Source organism: Gossypium hirsutum, chromosome D10 (assembly GCF_007990345.1).
Source record: "Gossypium hirsutum isolate 1008001.06 chromosome D10, Gossypium_hirsutum_v2.1, whole genome shotgun sequence".
In the NCBI taxonomy this organism is placed as follows: domain Eukaryota; kingdom Viridiplantae; phylum Streptophyta; class Magnoliopsida; order Malvales; family Malvaceae; genus Gossypium; species Gossypium hirsutum.
In genome coordinates this window covers 8,780,769-8,800,829 of record NC_053446.1, presented here as the reverse complement: position 1 = coordinate 8,800,829, position 20,061 = coordinate 8,780,769, and the positions used below count along the sequence as shown (strand labels likewise).

Genomic DNA, 20,061 nt, shown 5'->3' with positions numbered 1-20,061 from the left:
GACACCTCCTTTTTTATCAATATGTTTGACTATTTTTGCATTGTCAGATGTCTTTTCAGATCATATGAAACATAATACTTTACTCTAACTAATGTATTATGAGTAAGTGTTCTTTGAAAATATTCTCTCCTTTATTTTTGTTATAATTTTAATATTTTTTTATTATTTCAAATTTTTATAGTTTTATAATTTTAAAATAATGTAGCTTTTGGGCTCGAATTTTTATTGATCCATTTTGATCCCTTGAAAATCATTATTCTTTTAAGTCCATTCTCTTACACCATGTTTGGTTGAGGGGGAATGTTATCCATTGAATGGTAAATCATTCTTTTGTTTGGTTGAACGTAATATTCATTTAATAGAATGAATATTACTTCCCGATTACTTGTCTTCCCGTAATAGCTATTCTTTGGTGATACCAAAGAATGACTATTCTATGTAACATCGAATAACAAATTTTTTTTCCATATTAGTCCTTTAAAACTTAGACCTAGAAAATATAAAAATAAAATATTTGAATACTTTAATATAATTTAAAATAAAATATTTTAACATAATTTAATATAAAAATAATTATATTTAAAATATTGTTAAATTATATAAAAATATGATTAAATTATTTATTATTTATTATTAAATTATTTTTAATAATCATTCTATTAAAATTTAATAACAATAACAATAATCATTTACTTTAAAAAAATTCTGCTAAGGGTACCCTGATCATTTCAGTTTTTTTTCCTTATGCAATTACAACTTCATTCCATTCAACCAAACACAAGAATATTATTACAGTTCTATTTTATTTCATTTAACCAAACAGTTGAATTACTGACTACAACTCTATTATATTACAATTCTATTCCATTACAGCGAACCAAACGTAGTGTTAATGACCGTGAAAAAAAAGGGGATAATGTAACTTTTGGCCCCTAAGCTTGGCAAGTAGGTCCACATTGACTCTTGAACTTGACAACTAGGTTTACTTTGGTATCTACACCTTTTTTGGTTCACTTGGGCACTTGAACTTAACAACTAGATTTATTTTGATCCCAAATTTTTTTGACTGATCAGAGTTTGCCGTTGGATTAATTTGACAATGTGGGTTAGGATGCAATTAATAACACGATTGGTCAAAATGATGTATTTTTTGTTAGTAATAATAAATTTAGCCCTTATTGTTTACATCTTTTGTCAGTTTGACCCTCATTTTTTTAAACTAAATTTGGCCATTAAACTTTTAAAAAGTAGTCAAATCGTTTTTTTAACGAAAACGTTAAAACATTAATTTTTTTAACTATGTTGGTGTGGCTACTGATGTGGCAATCAATGTGTGCTTCATGTTGACATGGCACTATTTGTCTTATATGCCACATAACAAATAATTTAATAATTATATAATATTAAAAAAAACTCAAAATTCAAAAAAAAAGCATAAAGCACATGTGGATTCCATGCAAGCTACCATGCTTAAAAATTCAATGTTTATTCAATTCTTTTTAAAAGGTTGATGGCCAAATATAATTGAAAAAATAAAGACTAAATTGACAAAAGATGAATTATAAGTTTTTAATTTTTTCATGTTACTGCTACTATAATTTTTTATGTTTAAATATAGATTTTTTTTTCAGATAATGGTATAATGTTTTATTCCTTATTTATATTATGTATTACTGTTGTATATGATGACGAAAAGATTAACCGTGACTACGATCGGTGATTCCAGCAGCAACGAAGTTTCGAATCAAATCCAATAACATCGACGTCCTTTACTGAAATCCAAAAGTCAAGTCTCCCATCTTCCCAAAACGATAAGAACATATAAAATAACATAGTATTCTCTTTTCTTCGCTAAGAAATAATAGGCAGTATGCTTGGTAAAGCTATAATTAGGTAGACACAGCCGAAACTTAGAACCCTGAGTCCTTCATGCAGACTCAATTATCCCTAAACCCCCTTCCCTTGGTTGTCGTTTTCGTATTTACTAACTCTCCCAACTCATTCGATGCTAGCTGGGAAACAATCGGACCCCTGGATATATAATCTTATTCAAGCATGCGGAAATCCAAATATTTTAATCTAAAACTTTGAATCTTATCAAGACAGAACCAGTTGTGCACTGCTATTTTTTAATCAGGTTTTGATAAATATGTCATTAGTTTATTGCAACTTGAACTCCAAAGTACATAAGACGAACCCACTGGCAAGCAAAAAGCACGGGTTTTAATACAAGGCCATGTGCAATATTCTCACACACGATCTAATTAACACACCGATAATAATAATGGGAAAGGAATTCTGAAACTGGTGGGACCCCCTTAAGCAGTTGATGTAAAGTTGAAGTTGGAACATGTTGTTCGACGGAAGAGGAGGGAAGAACTGAACCCAAGCTTGGATGCAGCTTGATCGATCTGCAGAAGGTTGTCCTCTATTTGATGCCCTCCGATCACTATCGACGTTGTGGGTTCCAGTCCTCCATCTACAAACCCTAAACACAATACGTCCTTGTTGACTTGCACCATTGAGTTTGCTCCAAATATTCTCCATACCACTTTGTTTGGTAGCAAGAGATCGATTTGTGGCACTGCTGGCCCAACGCGAGTGCTGCCAAGGCTTTTAGCATTGTAACATGCACTGAAAGGAGCCACTGCTGGAACCCTGGCAACCTTGGAAGTTTGCTTGATAAAAGCATTAACTACTGCTCTGTAGATTGATGTTTGCATCACAGTGTAGGGAGTGACAGTGCTGATCTTGGTTCCGCCTTGGCCTTCTTTGTTGATGGAAAGCAAAGTTTTGTTGAATGACACTGGTTTAGTATTAATGGCGATGCCATTGACTCCAATGAAGTAGTCTGCAGATGGATCACCTTGAAAGGAAGCACTTGAGGTGCTGACGGGATTGAGAATGAGTGGGGTGTACATGAGAGACTTTGAGACGTCGATATCGGGAAGGAGATTGTAAGGCCCATCGCCAAAGATGACGACACCATTGGAGCCTGAAGATGAACTCAAACAAACTGCAAATTTTCTAGGGAAACTAAAAGCAGCAGCGAATTGGGAAGGCATTGAAATCTTTGTTCTACCTAGACCAGCCATGCCTTTAACACCACCGGCAAGAGCGTCCAAGAGAAAAGAAGAACCGCAAGTGAAGAGAAACTTAGACACTGTAACTTCTTTCCCAGGATTCTTTCCATTGGTAGATTGGATGGATACAACATCTTGGGCAACCTCGCCAATGGTGCCACTGTTTTTGACGCTGTTGGATGGGAGGAGACTACAAGTATTATTGTTGCAGCCTGGCTTGGGACCATCGAAGCAACTTCCGCAAGCCTTAGACCTAGCCAAGTTGCATTGAGCCGAGTTACAACGGGCAGGCTTGTAGGAAGATGAGACATAGCCTTGGTCACAATCGACCCAGAGATATTCACCACCAAGATCAAGGGTCAACTTGATAGGCACTAAAGGGGTTCTTTGCTTGATTTGAGTGAGATATTGGAGAGTTGAAGCATCTTTTGAGACTGGAAGGAGTAGTGCTTTAGGCCTAAAAGAAGCTTGAATTGAAGGAGAGACTATGAAGAAGAAAAGAGAAGCTGAAAAAAGGAGGAAGTTACTTGAGGCAGCCATTGTTGTCTTTGGGTAGAGAAGTAGAGAGAGGTGTGAAGAGCTAGTGAAAGAAGAGGTCTATTTATAGCTGTAAATGGTGGGTGGCAAATCTAGCTAGGTTTATCCAGATGCCAATTTTGACCATGGACTCTGGTCTTATTTTATTTATTTAATTTTTAACTCCCTATTATTTCTCAAAGTAGTAAGATGAGATCCCAAGTAAAAGAAATTGCAGCGTGTATTTTTTTTTTCACTTAATTACACAGCTCAAAATAAATTAATTTACATTGAAATTCAAATCTAGTTGTAGTGTTTTTATATGTACCCATGCATGTTGCAAATTAAAGATATTTAAATATAGAAAAGATAAGTACTGAATCAGAAGGTTGAGCAAAATCCATACAATTCTCCTTTAAACAAATCCCATATGACCAGTTTCTTTTCCCGCCTTTCTTTCAAAAGGAGCTTCTCATTGTTGTTTCTTATTTCAATGAAAAAGTTAATTTTTTTGAACTTTACTTACATCGCATAGCAGGTAAATTATTATGTGGATAAGATGTTAGTATTTAATTAATTTTTAAAAAAATTAAAATGAAGTTTTAAAAATTAAAAATATTTAAAAATATAAAAATTGTTAAAAATATTTATTAATAATTTTTAAATTTTAAAAAATTAATTAAATGTTAACATGTCATCCACTTAACTTTTTATTATTGATTTTGAAATCATTTGACAAAAATATAAATTAAATTTAAAGACTAAAAATATAAAAAATTAAAATATACTCTCTCTTTTTTGAACTGTAGGAAAAAAAATTTATTATGCCATTAAAGTAAGGAAAGTTGTCTCCAAGCAGAGGCAAGTGGTATACAATGGCCAACTCATTGGCCAATTGCTTTTCATTTGTAGCAAATATTTTTATCATTTTTATTCTTTAATTGAGTGGAGAAATTAAAAAAGGAAAGAAATAAAGAGAGAAGAAAGTTAAAGTAAAAAAGAAAAGAAAAGAGAAAGCTATGTGAAAATAAAAGCAAAGAAAGATGACATAATTGTATCATGTTGATATAATTATTATATATTTAAATAGTTATATTATATTAATACATACACATAAACTATTAATAAAATAGGAGAGAATTTAGATAAAAATATAAGTTCGAAAAATAGGTTTGAGCTTAAAAATAATATCAATTTAAAAAACGGGTCGAGTTTCGAATAGGATTTTTTCAGCTCGAACCCGACCAGATTTTATTAACCTAAATTTTTACCCCTATTCACAGCAGACCCAATCCCTAATTCCCCTTCCTTATCAGTTTGTAAAAAAGAAAATTGTTGCTTCCTATCGAAGTGTCACTCACCACTTCCACCAATGTCCGGGCATCCGTTTGCCTGTCAGCGTTGCTTTTTGCATCATCCATTGTTGTGTACTAAGCTTGGGTCGAGTTTTTCTTGAGAATTACATCACACTAACAGTAGAGAAACAACATCACAAGAAAGAAAATAAAGAAGAAGTAGACAAGAGAATAAACAAAAATGACAATTAAGAAAAGCGACACTTGTTTATTTTCAAGATCTCTACCTATTTAACGGAGTCTTGGTGACGTTACAACCCAAATAATCGAAACTACCTAAGTATTTACAACTAGTAAGATCGGAGCCACCAAAGCCATATGCTTTGACTTCCCAAAACTCATCGTATTATTCTTAAAACATAAAGAAATAACAACAACATGTCAATAGTGTAAATGAGCACGTGACAACTACTCCCCTTGTAGACATGATCTTTGACATCAAGGATCAAAGGTTGGAAAACGATGCCGCAGGTCAGCCAATTTCTCCCAAGTAGCATCTTTTGGAAATGCATTTGTCCATTCAATCAACACCTCGATCACTGCTTGGTTTCCCCTCTTTACCATTCTTCTGTCTATAACCCAAACTGGTTCTTTCGGAAGGGTCCCATCCAAGACTATTGCCGGTAGTACAGGATGTAATGGTTGCTGGCCAATATGACGCTTAAGCTGTGATACATGAAAAGTTCGATGCACTCGTAAGTCCGGTGGTAGTTGGAGGCAATAGGCTACTTCCCCTATTTTGGCTTCTACTTTAAACGACCCAAAATATCGAGGAGCTAACTTCTGCCTGAAGGCCCTTTGAATGGTATGTTCGGTAAGGTTGGAGTTTCAGATAGACCTAGTCTCTCACTTGAAAATGTCGATCGCTCATTTTCTTATCTGCAAAGTATTACATTCTCTCCTACGCGTGTTAAAGGTGGAACTGCAGCATTTTCCTAGCAACCTCTCGCTATTAGAGGCTTCGGTCTACACAGGCTACACTAAACGATCCAGTTAAATATGGAAAATATTATGGAAGTGCCTACCCATATAAAGCTTGATACGAAATGAGGCGGAGGAAGCAGATCAAGGATCAAATTCAAGTTTAACCAGGAAGGAAAGATTTGGGTCTAATCTGAAAAAAAGAAATAATCAAATTTAGTAATAAAGAAGTCGAAAACAGTAAAAGAAGAAATTTGAGAACAAATAACAAATCATAATAATATAAAAATAAACAAATAGAAAAAATTTAAAAGTGGAAGATGGATTGAATAAAACCGATGGATATGATGAATAGAAGGACAAATGTCTAATTGAACCATTTAAGATATAAATTCCAACAAACTCAATTAATGGCTCTAATCAACCCTTCAAGAAATAATCATTGGTAAATTAAAGGGTGAAAAATAAATTCCCACAGCTCAAGAAAGAAATCTTGCACAAGAAACAAACTCCCAGAGTTAAAACTAATTTCAACTATATTATGGCCTTTGAATTAGACTGAGCTGCTCGTATCAAAGCTTCATAAGGCGTCTCCTTGATAGCAAAATAGAAGGTGGTATTATACCACCATTTGGTTAGTGGTAACCAGCAGTTCCATTCATTTAATCATTCCCCCGTCATGCATCACAAGTAATTTTTGAGGCACTTGTTTAAGGCTTCTATTTGTCTATCCATTTGCGAGTAGTAAACAGTCAAACAGTGAAGTTTTGTCCCAAGCTTTGTGAAAAACTCTTGCCAAAAAATATTGACATAGACATTGTCTTTGTCAGAAACAATATTGTCAAATAAGCCATGAAGTTTGAAAATATTATATAAACAAGCCTAAGCTACTATTAAAGCCGAGTAAGAATGAGCCAAAGCTACGAAGTGGCCATATTTCATCAAACGGTCTACCACAACCCATATGGTTTCCTTCCCTTTCGAAACCGGCAGCCCGTCTATAAAATCTATACTTATATCTGCCCATGCTCTAATAGGTACTGACAGTGATTGCAAGAATCCCGGTGAAGCCGATAAATCATATTTATTCTTTTGACAAATATCACATTCCCTCACCCATCTATTAATGTCTTTGGACATCCTTTTCTAATAGACTCAACCTGTCATTCGATGACGTGTGGTCGTAGTGCCCGAGTGGCCCCTTATGGCACTGTTATGGAAAAAAGTTAAAAAGCTCCATTTGTATTTCCAGATCAGATTCAATTACCAACTTCCCTTTTCTCTTGAGACATGTACCATCCCACAAGTATTTTGGATGTGAATTGGAATTATGTTGCAATTCAACACACAACTTACTTAGCTTTGGGTCGTGTTTCCATGATTGCTGCATGTGGGGCCACAACTGCGAAACAATGAAACTTTTCACCATTTGGAAAAGTTGTTCCAAGAAACAATCGGGTTGTCGAGAAAGAGCATCGACCACCATATTCTTACTCTCTTTCTTGTACGTAATATCAAAACTATATCTTAGTATTTTGGTGACCCATCTTTGTTGGAATGGCGTGATGGCCTACTGGTTGGAAAGGAATCAGAGACTCTAATGGTCAATTCAAATATTGAAATGTCGACCTACCAAATAGTGATGTTATTTCTTAACAGCTAATAATGTTGCTAGCATCTCTTTCTAGTAAATAGGTAGTGCCTTATATCTCAACCCTAAGGTATTGCTGAAAAACACCACCAAATGACCCTGCTAATGGAGGACAACCCTGACTCCAATGTCGTTGGCATTTGTGTCAACACAAAATTCCTTGTTAAAATCGGGTAGCACAATAACAAGGGTTGAACTGATGGCCATTTTTAATGCTCAGAAAGCTTCATCGGCTGACAATGTTCATGCCCATTTATTCTTTTTCAAAAGTTTGGTAAGTGGTTTAGCAATGGTATCATACCCCTTTATAAACCACCTATAGTACCCCGATAATCTCAGAATTGATCTAAGCTCATTGACTAATTGTGATTTAGGCCAACTTAACATGTTATTGACATTCGACTGATCCATAGCCACGATGCCACAAGAGATAAAATGGTCTAGGTACTCGATGCTGGTGGCCTCAAACCGACATTTATCTTTATTTGCAAATAGTTGGTGGAATCGCAACAAGTTTAACACCCTTTTTAGCTGTAACAAATGCTTAGTCCATGAGCTAAAATATACCAATATGTCGTTAAAAAAGATAAGCACTAATTTACTCAACAATGGCTTAAAAATTGAATTCATTAGAGCTTGGAAGATGGATTGAGCATTAGTGAGTCCGAAAGGCATTACTAAAAACTCGTAATGGCCTTCATGTGCCCGAAAAGTTGTCTTGTGGATGTCCTCTTCATGCATGTGAATTTGATAATAACTTGATCGAAAGTCAAGTTTAGAGAAAAACATTGTCTGACCAAGCTCGTCTAATAGTTTTTTTATTACTGGAATCAAGAAGTTTTCTCTAATAGTTAGCTGATTTAACTGTCGATAATCCACACATACACGCCAACTTTCACCCTTTTTTTACCATTACAATTGGAAAAGCAAACGCATTGTTACTGTCTCTGATAATTCCATTGTGTAGCATCCCTTGTACCAATCGTTCCATCTCATTCTTTTAGATGGCGGGTAATTGTAAGGTTTCATCTTGACTATCATCAATTCATCCTTGAGTGGAATGTGATGATCTTGTAAGCGTGATGGAGGTAACCCAGTTGGTGTTTGAAACAAGTCATGGAATATATCTAAGAGATTAATCAAATTTTTAGAGATTGATTCAGGTGATAATTGTAGTGATGCCAAATCAGCAGTAGCCATTAGGAGTGTATAGGAGCCCTAAGGATTCTCCATGATGGAAAAACTCATTGCAGTCTCACGATCACGCAAAACTTGTACAGCCCCCAACTGAATGCCTCGTAACAAGTATATGTTCCAGTTATAGTTAAATCACATGGTCAAAGCCTTGAAGTTCTAAGTAATACTTCTCAATGATAGGAGCTAATATGCTCCCAAAACCATAACACACCCCTTAACTGGTAGAACAAAAAAAAATCTATTGAGAAACTCAATCCTTAGGCCCCCTAGTGCACTTCCTGGCACAGCCATTAGGTGAACACACTACCCCAATTAGCCACCACGACCTTCAATTTATGTTTTTGACTAAAGGATGTGGCAAGATGTCTCGCTAGCCTTGCACTTATGAAATTGTGCGTACTTCCTGAGTCAACCAGAATAATAATGTGAGCAGTTCCCAAAGATGTTGCCACCTTCATCGTATGGGTACCTTGGATAGCATGAAGCGAAAGTATAAGATACTGGACCATCGTTTCGATTGGAGAACCCTCCGATTGATCTAAATCATCTGGAACTCCTCCCCTTCCCCATCCAATTCTGATTCTAATAGTAACTGATATAGCTAGGACCTAACACACTTATGGTCCACACTATATTTGGAACAACACTAAAATCACATCCCTTTTCTTCCTCTTATAATCAATCTCTGTGGCTCTTAAAGTTCTATTAAACCTCTTGATGAACCTGTAGCCGTGATTGATTTATGAGTTGCGCTCGTAGAGTTACTACTACTATGAGTTCCCCATTTCGGGTAGTTTGTAGCTTTAAAGTCTGAGAAACGATAGATGTATGATTCGAGGATTTTGCAGTTGTGGGACCCAATGTCAAGAACGACCTCCTAAGAGATTGTTGTAATATACCACTTAACGTGCCATTCGAAATCCTTCCACCAAAGTTTTTAGCTTGAACAATTGTAGGTATTGCCCGATTTCAGTTTTCAAGTTATTGGTAAATATGTTCAAGGCATATGATTCGGGTAGCTGCAATTGATTCAACAAACTAACAAAAATGTAATGATATTGGTCCATTGACCCATGCTGCTTCAATGACACCAAGTCAGACATGGAGTCCTGAAAATAACTCGGCGTAAAGCGTTCCTGCAGGCTCTGAGCACACATCTCTCAAACCAACATGCGGAAGCCTCATTGCCTCTGTGTATAAAAATGGTGTCAATTGAGAGCATTTCCCTCCAAGTGTAGCATTACTGTTCGGGCCTTAGCATTGGAAGGGATCCCCTCAGCCTCAAAATATTGTTCGAGTTTAGCCCACCAACCCCTGAAATCGAACCTGTCAAAACGTAGACATTCTAACTTGTGTGACTTAGGGAAATGTTAATCGACATAAGACCCCAAACGTGGACATTCCCTAGGCGAAAACTGTAACACCCTTAACCCGTCTCCATCATCGAATTGACCTTATGGAGCATTACAGTATATATTAGGACATATATCATCAAATAGAAACAAAAATATAAAATAAATGATAACATTCAACAACTAATAAAAATCAGGGTAAAAATACACTTACGAGACTTAAACTGAGCTTACGAGGCCTTAAAAATGGTTTGGGAACAATCAATGACTAATTTGAATCAAAACAGAAAAACATGCAAAAATTTAAAAATTTTAGAAACATGGGTCACACAACTGTGTGGAATAGCCTAGGTCGTGTAACTAACTATGACCGTGGGAAAAATCCTGCACCTAAAAATTAATAAGACACATGGTCGTGTGCATCTTAAAAAGCTTCCAAAATAAGGCAAAACTTTCATCCAACATTTAGGTTCCAAGCCAAATCAAAATCAACCATTTCCATACTTCAAAAACAAATTTAAACAAGCCTAAAGCATGTCAAAAAAATCAACCTAAGTGTCTAACCAATGTTTTCTCATTGACACCAAAATTCAATTATCAACATCAATTCACATGACATATCAACAAATTTGTATTCAAATTCATAAGTTCATATATAAAACTCATGCCAAACTTATCATTTCTTCTTAATCATTCACATTCATTCATACAATGATTCAAACACTTAAATAAGGTTTATATCACATGACCAAAACAACTTTATATGAACATATTCAAACCAAGATTAAAGACACATACACAAGTAAGCTTATACCAAGCTTAAAACATAACATTTGTAATAAGTATATAAACATATACAAAAACACCTATTACATGCCATATAACCTAAAATAAACATATCAAAATCTACCAAAATGTATCTAGATTAGACCTGTCCATTGGCCGGGCCGGGCTCGCCCGAAATATGAGAGGGTTCGGGTAAAAATATAGGCCCGAAATATGGGCTTGAGTAAAAAAAGAGGCCCGTTTAAAAAATGGGCCGGGCTCGGGCTCAACTTTTTTGGCCCGAGCCCGGCCCAAATATAATAAATATATATTTTATTTTATTTTTAAATTTTAAAATACTTTAAAAATATATTTTTTTATTTTTTTATTTTTAAAATATTTTTTTGTGTTTATTAAAAATCGAGCTGGGCCGGGCCGGGCTCGGGCTTATTATTTTTTCCCAGGTCGGGCCTGGGCAAAATTTTAGGCCCATATTTCGGGTCAGGCCGGGCCCGGACCTAAGAGTCCGGTCGAAATTTTTTTCGGGCCCGGCCTGAACCCTGCCCGGCCCATGGACAGGTCTAATCTAGATCGTGTGATCTTCAAGTTGATCCAATTGTCCAACTCCACAAAACGTTATCTATAAGAAACAAAAAATAACACGAGTAAGCTTCACTAGAGCTTAGTAAGTTCAACAATTAAAACGATAAAGCTTACCGAATTAAATATAACAATTTTAATAACAAGATAAAAAGTCAGGGTCTCCTATCAACTACAATCCACAACATGTGAGTTTATACATAAACAAGTATGAGATCATTCACTATCAAGCCACAATGCTATCAGAAGATTCATGAATAATCTTTCAACAATTCAATAACAAGGCATTTAACACAAGTAACATTGCCCGATAAACGATATATGGATATGAGGACACAATTATCCATCTGAAACACGCCAAACGCTCAAACGAGCCAATCCCACTGATAATACACCTCGGCACCAAGTGCCTAGCCCGTAGGCTAACATTCCTCCGAAAATATGCCTCGGCACTAAGTGCCAAGCCCGAAGGCTTTACATCCGCCCCTGGTAACACGCCAGAATTACTGTAATATATTGTGATCATCCGCAACAAATGCTGGACTTCGGTATATTAAGTGTAAAATCAAAGGTCAGGAATCATCGTTTCATATCAAATCAATCCCATACCACACACACTAAAACCTATCGGCATGCCAATCATACTCTATATTACGTTCATCGGCTCAGGAGATATTATTGCTAAATCAAGGTCCAACAGTTTATTATTTCCATTCATACTAATTTAACATCGAAATATTTAATTTAACAATTAAAAAATAAATTCTCACTCAATCCATATTGTAAAATATATCAAAACAAACCGAATGAACTTACCAGGGCTAAACTGCAGTAACAATAAAGATTTAGAGACTATTCAGCTACTTTCCATTTTCCTCGGTTATCTACTTGTTCTTGATCTATGATATAATTTATTTCAGTTATTAGCCTCAATTTCATATACTATTCAATTTAATACATATAACTTTCTATTTACAATTTTGCACATTAGACCCCAAACATTTACATTTTATTCAATTTGGTCCTTAAGACCAAAACAAGCTTATTTCACATAATTAAATTTTAAACCCATTGAACCCAATTTTTAACCATTCTAAAAAATCCCTATTGTAACACCCTAACCCGAATCCGTCGCTGGAACAGGGTTACGGAGCATTACCAAAGTTTACAAATTAATTATCAGACATTTCATTTCATTTAGCATTCATATTTGAAACCATTCAAAATTAAAACATTAATGAGCCAACGTTGGCCAAATTAACTTATACATGCATTATAACCAGAATCAAATCATCCAAAATTACCGATAGAACCAATGGATAGTGTGATAGATCTCTGACAAGCTTCCAACCCAATCGAGCTTCCGATAATCTGTAGGGTAAATAAAAAAAACAAATACGTAAGCAATGAATGCTTAGTAAGCTCGTATAGTCTTTAATCATATTAGTTCATTTAAAATATGAAATCTATACATATCAAGAATAATCCAATATTAATACCATAGTACTCATGAAGCTATATTTATCGACTCACAATGTGAATAAATTCACAGTATCACTTACATATTATCCCAAGCTTAGTAGGATTTTATATAAATTTAACTCTTCCTAATTTCTTTATTTTCATTTGCATTTCTTTACTTTCCATACTTATTCCATATGCGTGACACACAGGTTATAAACATATCATTTAACCATAGTCACAAGCTAGTGCATTTAACTAAAGCCTTTTCCAAATTGATCACATGATAAGTCATTTCATAAAAAATTGCACAATTTAAACCATACCACTTTTTCATGAGCACTAGCATATTTTCCCTCAAATACTTATCAATTCAATGCTTCGATTAAATAATCATATTACTATTCAACCAATAGCTTGGCACTAGCCTAAGCATCAAGCAACAACACTGGTTAGTGTACTTGCACACATTACATATAAACTCATCATGCATAATTTTCTTGTATCAACATATTAAAGATAATCATACATTTACATGTCATGATACATATCATTCTCTTATCGTTTCTTCATAGGCATATATCATTTATTTCATTATTTCGATATTTCATGTACCGTCATTTTCATGAATTTCGCGTACATACTGGTAATAATTCATTTCAAACTCATGTTATTTCACTTCAGACCTTTACCTGTTATATCATTTAAATATCAATTGTTATATTTATTTCAGATCAATACCAATAATAATCTATAAATCTTTCAATTCAAATACATAAGTCTTTTACCGTTTCTTTCTGAATCGAAGAACGACTTACGGATATGAGTACATCGTTCTTTGGTGCCATAGTCCAACTATGGTCTTGCACATACAAACACTGCCATGGTCCGACCATGGTCTTACGTTCCTTGTGCCATAACCCAGTTATGGTCTTATCCGTCAATTCATCCTCTGCCACAGAACGATTGTATTCAATCCCGCGTTCAATCCAAATTGAGTATTAAATTCGATAATGTATTTCCAATAATAATTCATTTTTCAATATTTATAATTCAATTTGGTTTCATTTGTTAACATCATATACTATTACATTGAGCCTTTATTTATCTCATGAACAATTAGTTCATGCTTTCTATTCACATTTTCATATTCAATTTATATTTTCAAATTATATTCTACAATCACGCTTCCTTTTCTATGGCTCAACTGTTTCATTTCGATTGATTTAACTTTTCATTTAACTACCCTTATTAACAGACTCGGGCTTTGGCAGATACACGGATCCAACCAAACACATCAAGACGGTACATTGTGCCTAAACGGTACATAGTACCTGATCAGTAATCAGTAATGGTAGCAGTAACAATAACAATATTCAACACACAAAGTGCTGAATCTGTAACAGTAACGGTAATAGTATTCGACACACAAAGTATCGAATCGGTAACAGTAACAGTAACATTATTCGACACACAAAGTGTCGAATCGGTAACAGTAACGGTAACAGTATTCGACACACAAAATGCCGAATCGGTAACAGTAACAGTAGTAGGCACATAAGTGTCTGATCAGTAAGCCGGCGAAAACCTGTACTCTTCCATATCCTATGGCATGCCAACTATATCCGACTAGCCCGACTAGTTAATAGGGTATTTAATTCACTTTTCAGTATAATTTCCATCTTAGTTTAGTATCAATTATAATTCCTTATTTCAATCAGTTTCACAGTATTGCAGTAATTTATTATTTCAGTAATTTCACAGTTCAATGCAGTACACATAACAATATTCAGTAATTTCACAATTCAATTCAGTGCTAACACATATTTCTTATTCAATTCAATTTACTAAATTCAGTTCAATACTAAAACACACACACACACAGATATATATATTATTCATCACCAAATAACATTCACTTTAATCAAAATTGTACAGAATATAGTTCATACGAACTTACCAGGCTAATTTGCAGAAATACCAAGATACAATGACATTTTGGTAATTTTCCATTTCCCTTGATTTTCTGCCCAATCTTGATCTAAATTAACATTTCATTCAATTTATTAATTTAAATAATAAAACAGTTCATTTCATGTAATTTGGTCATTTTTTGCATTTTTATAAAATTACCCTAAAAAATTACCTTTATTCAATTTAGTCCCTGAACCTATAACATGTAAATTAGCTATTTTAAAATAAACTCATATTAGCTGAATATTTACATATATTTTTCCTCCTCCTCCACTCCATTCCACATCCTTGATATATATAATACCATTATTTACTTGTTTACTCATAACAAGCTGTTCACTTGAGTCATAGTCACTAAATTAATTATATTTTAAGCTATAGAACTACGAATTGAGATAAGAAAATTTTATATGAAACTAGACTCACAAATTCTTACCATAAAATTTTCAGAATTTTTGGTTTAGCCAATAAGTACAGTTTATTCTTTAAATTCATCTCTATTCTGTTGTCTGACAGTTCCGATGCTTCTTCACTAAAAATTAATTATCTCCTCGTACGGGATTCAGATGATATTACCATTTTCTTATATTGAAAATAGACTCCTTAAGGATTTTAAAAATATAAATTGAAGCTCCTAATTATTTTTATTCAATTTTTGATGATTTTCCAAATTCAGAACAGGGGAACCCGAAATCATTCTGACCTTGTCTCACAAAATTTATTATATCTCATGATTTACAATTTCATTAATTAAACCGTTTCTTCTATGAAAAACTAGACTCAATAAGCTTTAATTCAATATTTTTTTCATTCTCTAATTCGATATCCACAATTTATGGTGATTTTTCAAAGTTAACCTATTGCTGCTGTCCAAAACTGTTTTAGTACAAGATGTTGATTACTAAGTTTATAACTCCCTTATTCCCTTTCTCTATAATATTTCTCATCACTTTCACTTATTTCCCTTCACTAATATATCAAGAACATAAGACCTTATATAAGAAAACTCTACTATAACATCATTTCTATGCTTTTTCAATAATATCAAACTTAAAATTATATTGAAATCTTGATGTTCTTACCTTGTCCTATTAGTTTCAACCTTTAACTTGATTTTCTCTCTCCTCAAACTTCTATTTCTTGAATCTAACTTGATATTCTAGCTGCCCATAGTCTCCTTGTTATCTTTCTCTCTTGATGGAGAAATTCTTTTGATTTCTAGGTGAAAATGATAAATTTTTGGTGGAAGGACCAAATTGTAAAGAAAGTAAAACTTTCTTTCTTTCTCTCTTCTTCTCACGTTGGTGCATGGGAAAAAATGGTGGGATGATGATTTTTCATCTTTCTTTCCACATATATATACTAAATAATAAAATAATAAAATAATAAAATATAATTTAAAAATCAAATTAAAATATTAATAAACTAATATTTATTTATTTAATTAATTTAAAATATATCCAACATCATCATTATCTTCTAGATTTCTCTCTCTTCTAAATGACCATTTTGACCTTTATAAATTTTTAAAATTCCATCCTTGAGTCATTATTTAATTTGGTAAAATTACGATTTAGTCCCTCATAATTCTTCATCTATTCAATTTGATCCTAATTCATCCATTTTCCTTAGTTTCTAGATTATTCCACCCTTAAAATATTTGCACTATTGGTCATTCAAATTTTTCATATTTACACTTTAACCCCTCAAATTTTGAGTATTTACCCTTGGGCAACAAAAATTTTCTCACTTTTACGATTTAATCCTTTCTTGCATTAATATGTCATGATATACTTCCCAATGTTGCCATAACTCAAAATTTCCCTTCTTGTTACTTTATTTCCTTATTTTACTATATCAAGGATACTATCTTACTTTCTTATTGTAATAATTTTCGGGATATTACACCTATAATTATGAATTTATCAAGAGAATCATCCATTTTAATTTATTTTCAATTTAATTCCTAATCATGAGATTTTCTAAAAATCACTTTACAAATTAGATCAAAATTATCATCAAGCTTCATGCTCAAGAACAAACATCAATAATACTTTAAGAACATCAATGGTAATTTTTCTAAACTTTAAAAACTTCACAAATTAGTACCTAAACTAACTAGATATCAATACAACGATCATAAAAACATAAAAAATAAAAAAAAACGAATAAGAAATAGCTTACATACAAAGACTTAAACCCAAAGCAAAACTTGGAGTTCCCCAACAATGGCATTCGACCAAACAAAGAAAAAGATGAAAAAGATGATAGATTTTCATCTTTTGTTTTATTTAGTTTATTAACTAATTCCTAAAATAACCTTTAAAATAATAACAATTTCAAAAATAACCAAGTCAACACCAACCACTATAACTAAAATAGTCCATTTACTAAAATATTTCATCGCTTCATTATTATTTATCAATCCAATTTCTTTTATCTATTAGAAACTAACATTTAACTTTTTACGATTTAATCCTTTTTATTTAATTAACTATCTAAATGTTAAAATTTTCTAACCAAAAATTAATACGACACGATAACTTCGTAAATATTAATGATTTAATATTTATAAATTAACACGTCAGAATTGTAATCCTGAAACCACTATTTCAGACATCACTAAAAAATGAGCTGTTATAAGAACTCAGTTGGTAGCACGCCTAAAATCCCCTTCCCTTTATCACTCGACTGTCTAGCAGGAACAGGAACAGATGATTGTCCACCCGCAACGGAAGCAGATAGTCGGCCCAAATACAGTTCCAACAAACTCAGCATTTCGGACTTGATCTCTCCCCATAACCAATCTTTCAAGTCCCTCAACTCCAGCTTAAGTTCCCTTTTGAACTCCATCTTTAATTCCTTCAACCCATCATTCAATTTTGAACTCCACTGTGAAACGTCCTCATGCAACTTTGCCACCGCTTGCTGCAGACAGCCCACATCCTTTTGAAGTCGAGTAGAAACGCCGTCACGGGACATTGTAGATCATCAACTCTAATACCTTGTTGCGTGCTGAGCTCGGGTCGAGTTTTGCTTGAGAATTACAGCACACTAACAACAAAGAAACAATATCACAAGAAAGAAAAGAAAGAAGAAGCAGACAAGAGAAGAAATAAAAATGACAACTAAGAAAAGAGATACTTGTTTATTTTCAAGCAGATATTCCACCAACACCCCATCTCTGTCTATTTAACGGAGTCTTGGTGTCGTTACAACCCAGATAATTGTTATGAGCAGAAAAGTTAGCAGGAGACATTTGCAAAGATTAAGTGAAACAAGGAGTTTTGGGAATTAGTCATACGGGCGTTTTGCGTTTTTTGTTTTTAACAGAATAGTTCACGTTATTCTGTTTGTTTGTTTGTTTGTTTTTCTTTATATTGTATGCATTGCATGGTAAAACGGTTATGCTAAATATACATGATAATTTTTCCTAATCTCTGAATTCTCCTAAATTCTTCTCTCTTCTTCAAATTCTTTTCTTCTTCCTTTACTCTTAATTTTGTTCCGTAACAAAGGTATCAGAGCTATCACGATCCCTTTCGATGGCTGGCGAAGGCATATCGACGAGGCTGCAAAAAGAGGTGAGTAATATGCAGCAGGAAATCTCCAAATTCCAAGAGAAATTTGTGTATCTGGAGGTCAAGATGGAATCCCGACTAAAGGAGCTTCGAACGGAGTTACGAGGTGATTTCCAGTCGTTGTTCATTCAGTATTTAGGGCCACCGCCAACTGGTTTACCGGTAACTGCTGCAGGTGATAAGGATAAGGGGGTTTTGGGGGCTCCTCTTGGGTTCCTACCAAAAGATTCTGATCCACCTCAAGCGCAGACGGATCCATCCATTGCTGCAGGAGGCAGTGTGCATTTGAGAGAGCAACCAATTGCTTTGGGAGCTTCGGGGAAAGGTAACAGACTGGAATGCCCCAGGTTTGATGGTACTGATTTCAGGGGATGGTGGACCAAATTGGAACAGTACCTTGAAGCGGTAGGCACACCAGCAGTGAGTAAGTTCGGCATGGCCGGTGCTCTTTTTATAAAAGGCGTTGCTGTTACAAAATATAAGAGGTCTGCTGTAAAAGACAATGATGAATGGCCTTTCAAATATTCAAAGTTCTTTGTTGAACTAGATGATGGTTTGGAGCTATCTTTCTCTGATAAGAGATGATTTGCTAGAGTCCGCTTGCTTAAAGATCCTACATCTGTGCCTACAATATCTGAGCTTGGTCCTAATGGACTGTTTGAGCCTATGACGATTAATGAATTTACTGATTCCTTAAGCAAGAAGAAGATTGGCATTAAAGCTCTATTGCTTGATCAGTGTTATATCTCAGGAATTGGCAATTGGATTGCAGATGAAGTGCTATACCAAGCAAGAATTCATCCTCTGCAGATTTGTTCCAGCCTGTCCAAAGAAAACTGTGCAACTTTACACAATTGCATCAAGGAGGTTATTGAAAAAGCAGTTGAAGTTGGGGCAGATAGTGGTCAGTTCATTAGTAATTGGATATTTCATTTTCGTGAAAAGAAGCTTGGCAAGGTTTTTGTTGACGGGAAGAAAATTGATTTTATCAATGTTCGTGGCAGGACATCTGCATATGTACCGGAGTTGTAGAAATTGAATGGAAAAGTAGCTACAAAAGCAGCAGGTAAACCTAGAAAGCAGGCTTCTAAGAAAAAAGGAGGTGATGAGGCTGAGGATAATGATGATGATGAAGATGGCGTTGGTGATGAACCTACGAATGAGGAAGAGGAAAGTACTAAAATTACCAAGCCTAAGAAGGGGGGAAACCCTAGAAGTCGTGGTAAAAAGCTCCTATGAAAAGAAAAACCAAATTTCCTCATTTTCAGCCTTGAGGACAAGGCTGTTTTCTGGGAAGGGAATATTGTTATGAGCAGAAAAGTTAGCAGGAGACATTAGGAAAGATTAAGTGAAACGAGGAGTTTTGGGAATTAGTCATACGGGGCGTTTTGTGTTTTTTGTTTTTAACAGAATGGTCCACGTCATTCTGTTTGTTTGTTTTTCTTTATATTGTATGCATTGCATGGTAAAACGGTTATGCTGAATATACATGATAAGTTTTCCTAATCTCTGAATTCTCCTAAATTCTCCTCTTTTCTTCAAATTCTTTTCTTCTTCCTTTACTCTTAATTTCGTTCCGTAACACAACCCAGATAATCGGAACTG

The 20,061-nt window shown here is 34.3% G+C and overlaps 1 protein-coding gene and 1 pseudogene across 1 annotated transcript; one reads left to right on the top strand and one right to left on the bottom strand.

The window, feature by feature from the left end:
• Nucleotides 1-2,138: 2,138 nt before the first annotated feature.
• Nucleotides 2,139-3,676, bottom strand: LOC107897206 (probable aspartic proteinase GIP2). The gene has a single exon (XM_016822568.2). It carries the CDS (start codon nt 3,621-3,623, stop codon nt 2,319-2,321), a length of 1,305 nt encoding a protein of 434 aa, XP_016678057.2. The 5' UTR covers nt 3,624-3,676; the 3' UTR covers nt 2,139-2,318.
• A 14,744-nt stretch (nt 3,677-18,420) lies between these two features.
• LOC107915877 (formamidopyrimidine-DNA glycosylase-like) lies at nt 18,421-19,962 on the top strand (annotated as a pseudogene).
• Nucleotides 19,963-20,061: the final 99 nt, after the last annotated feature.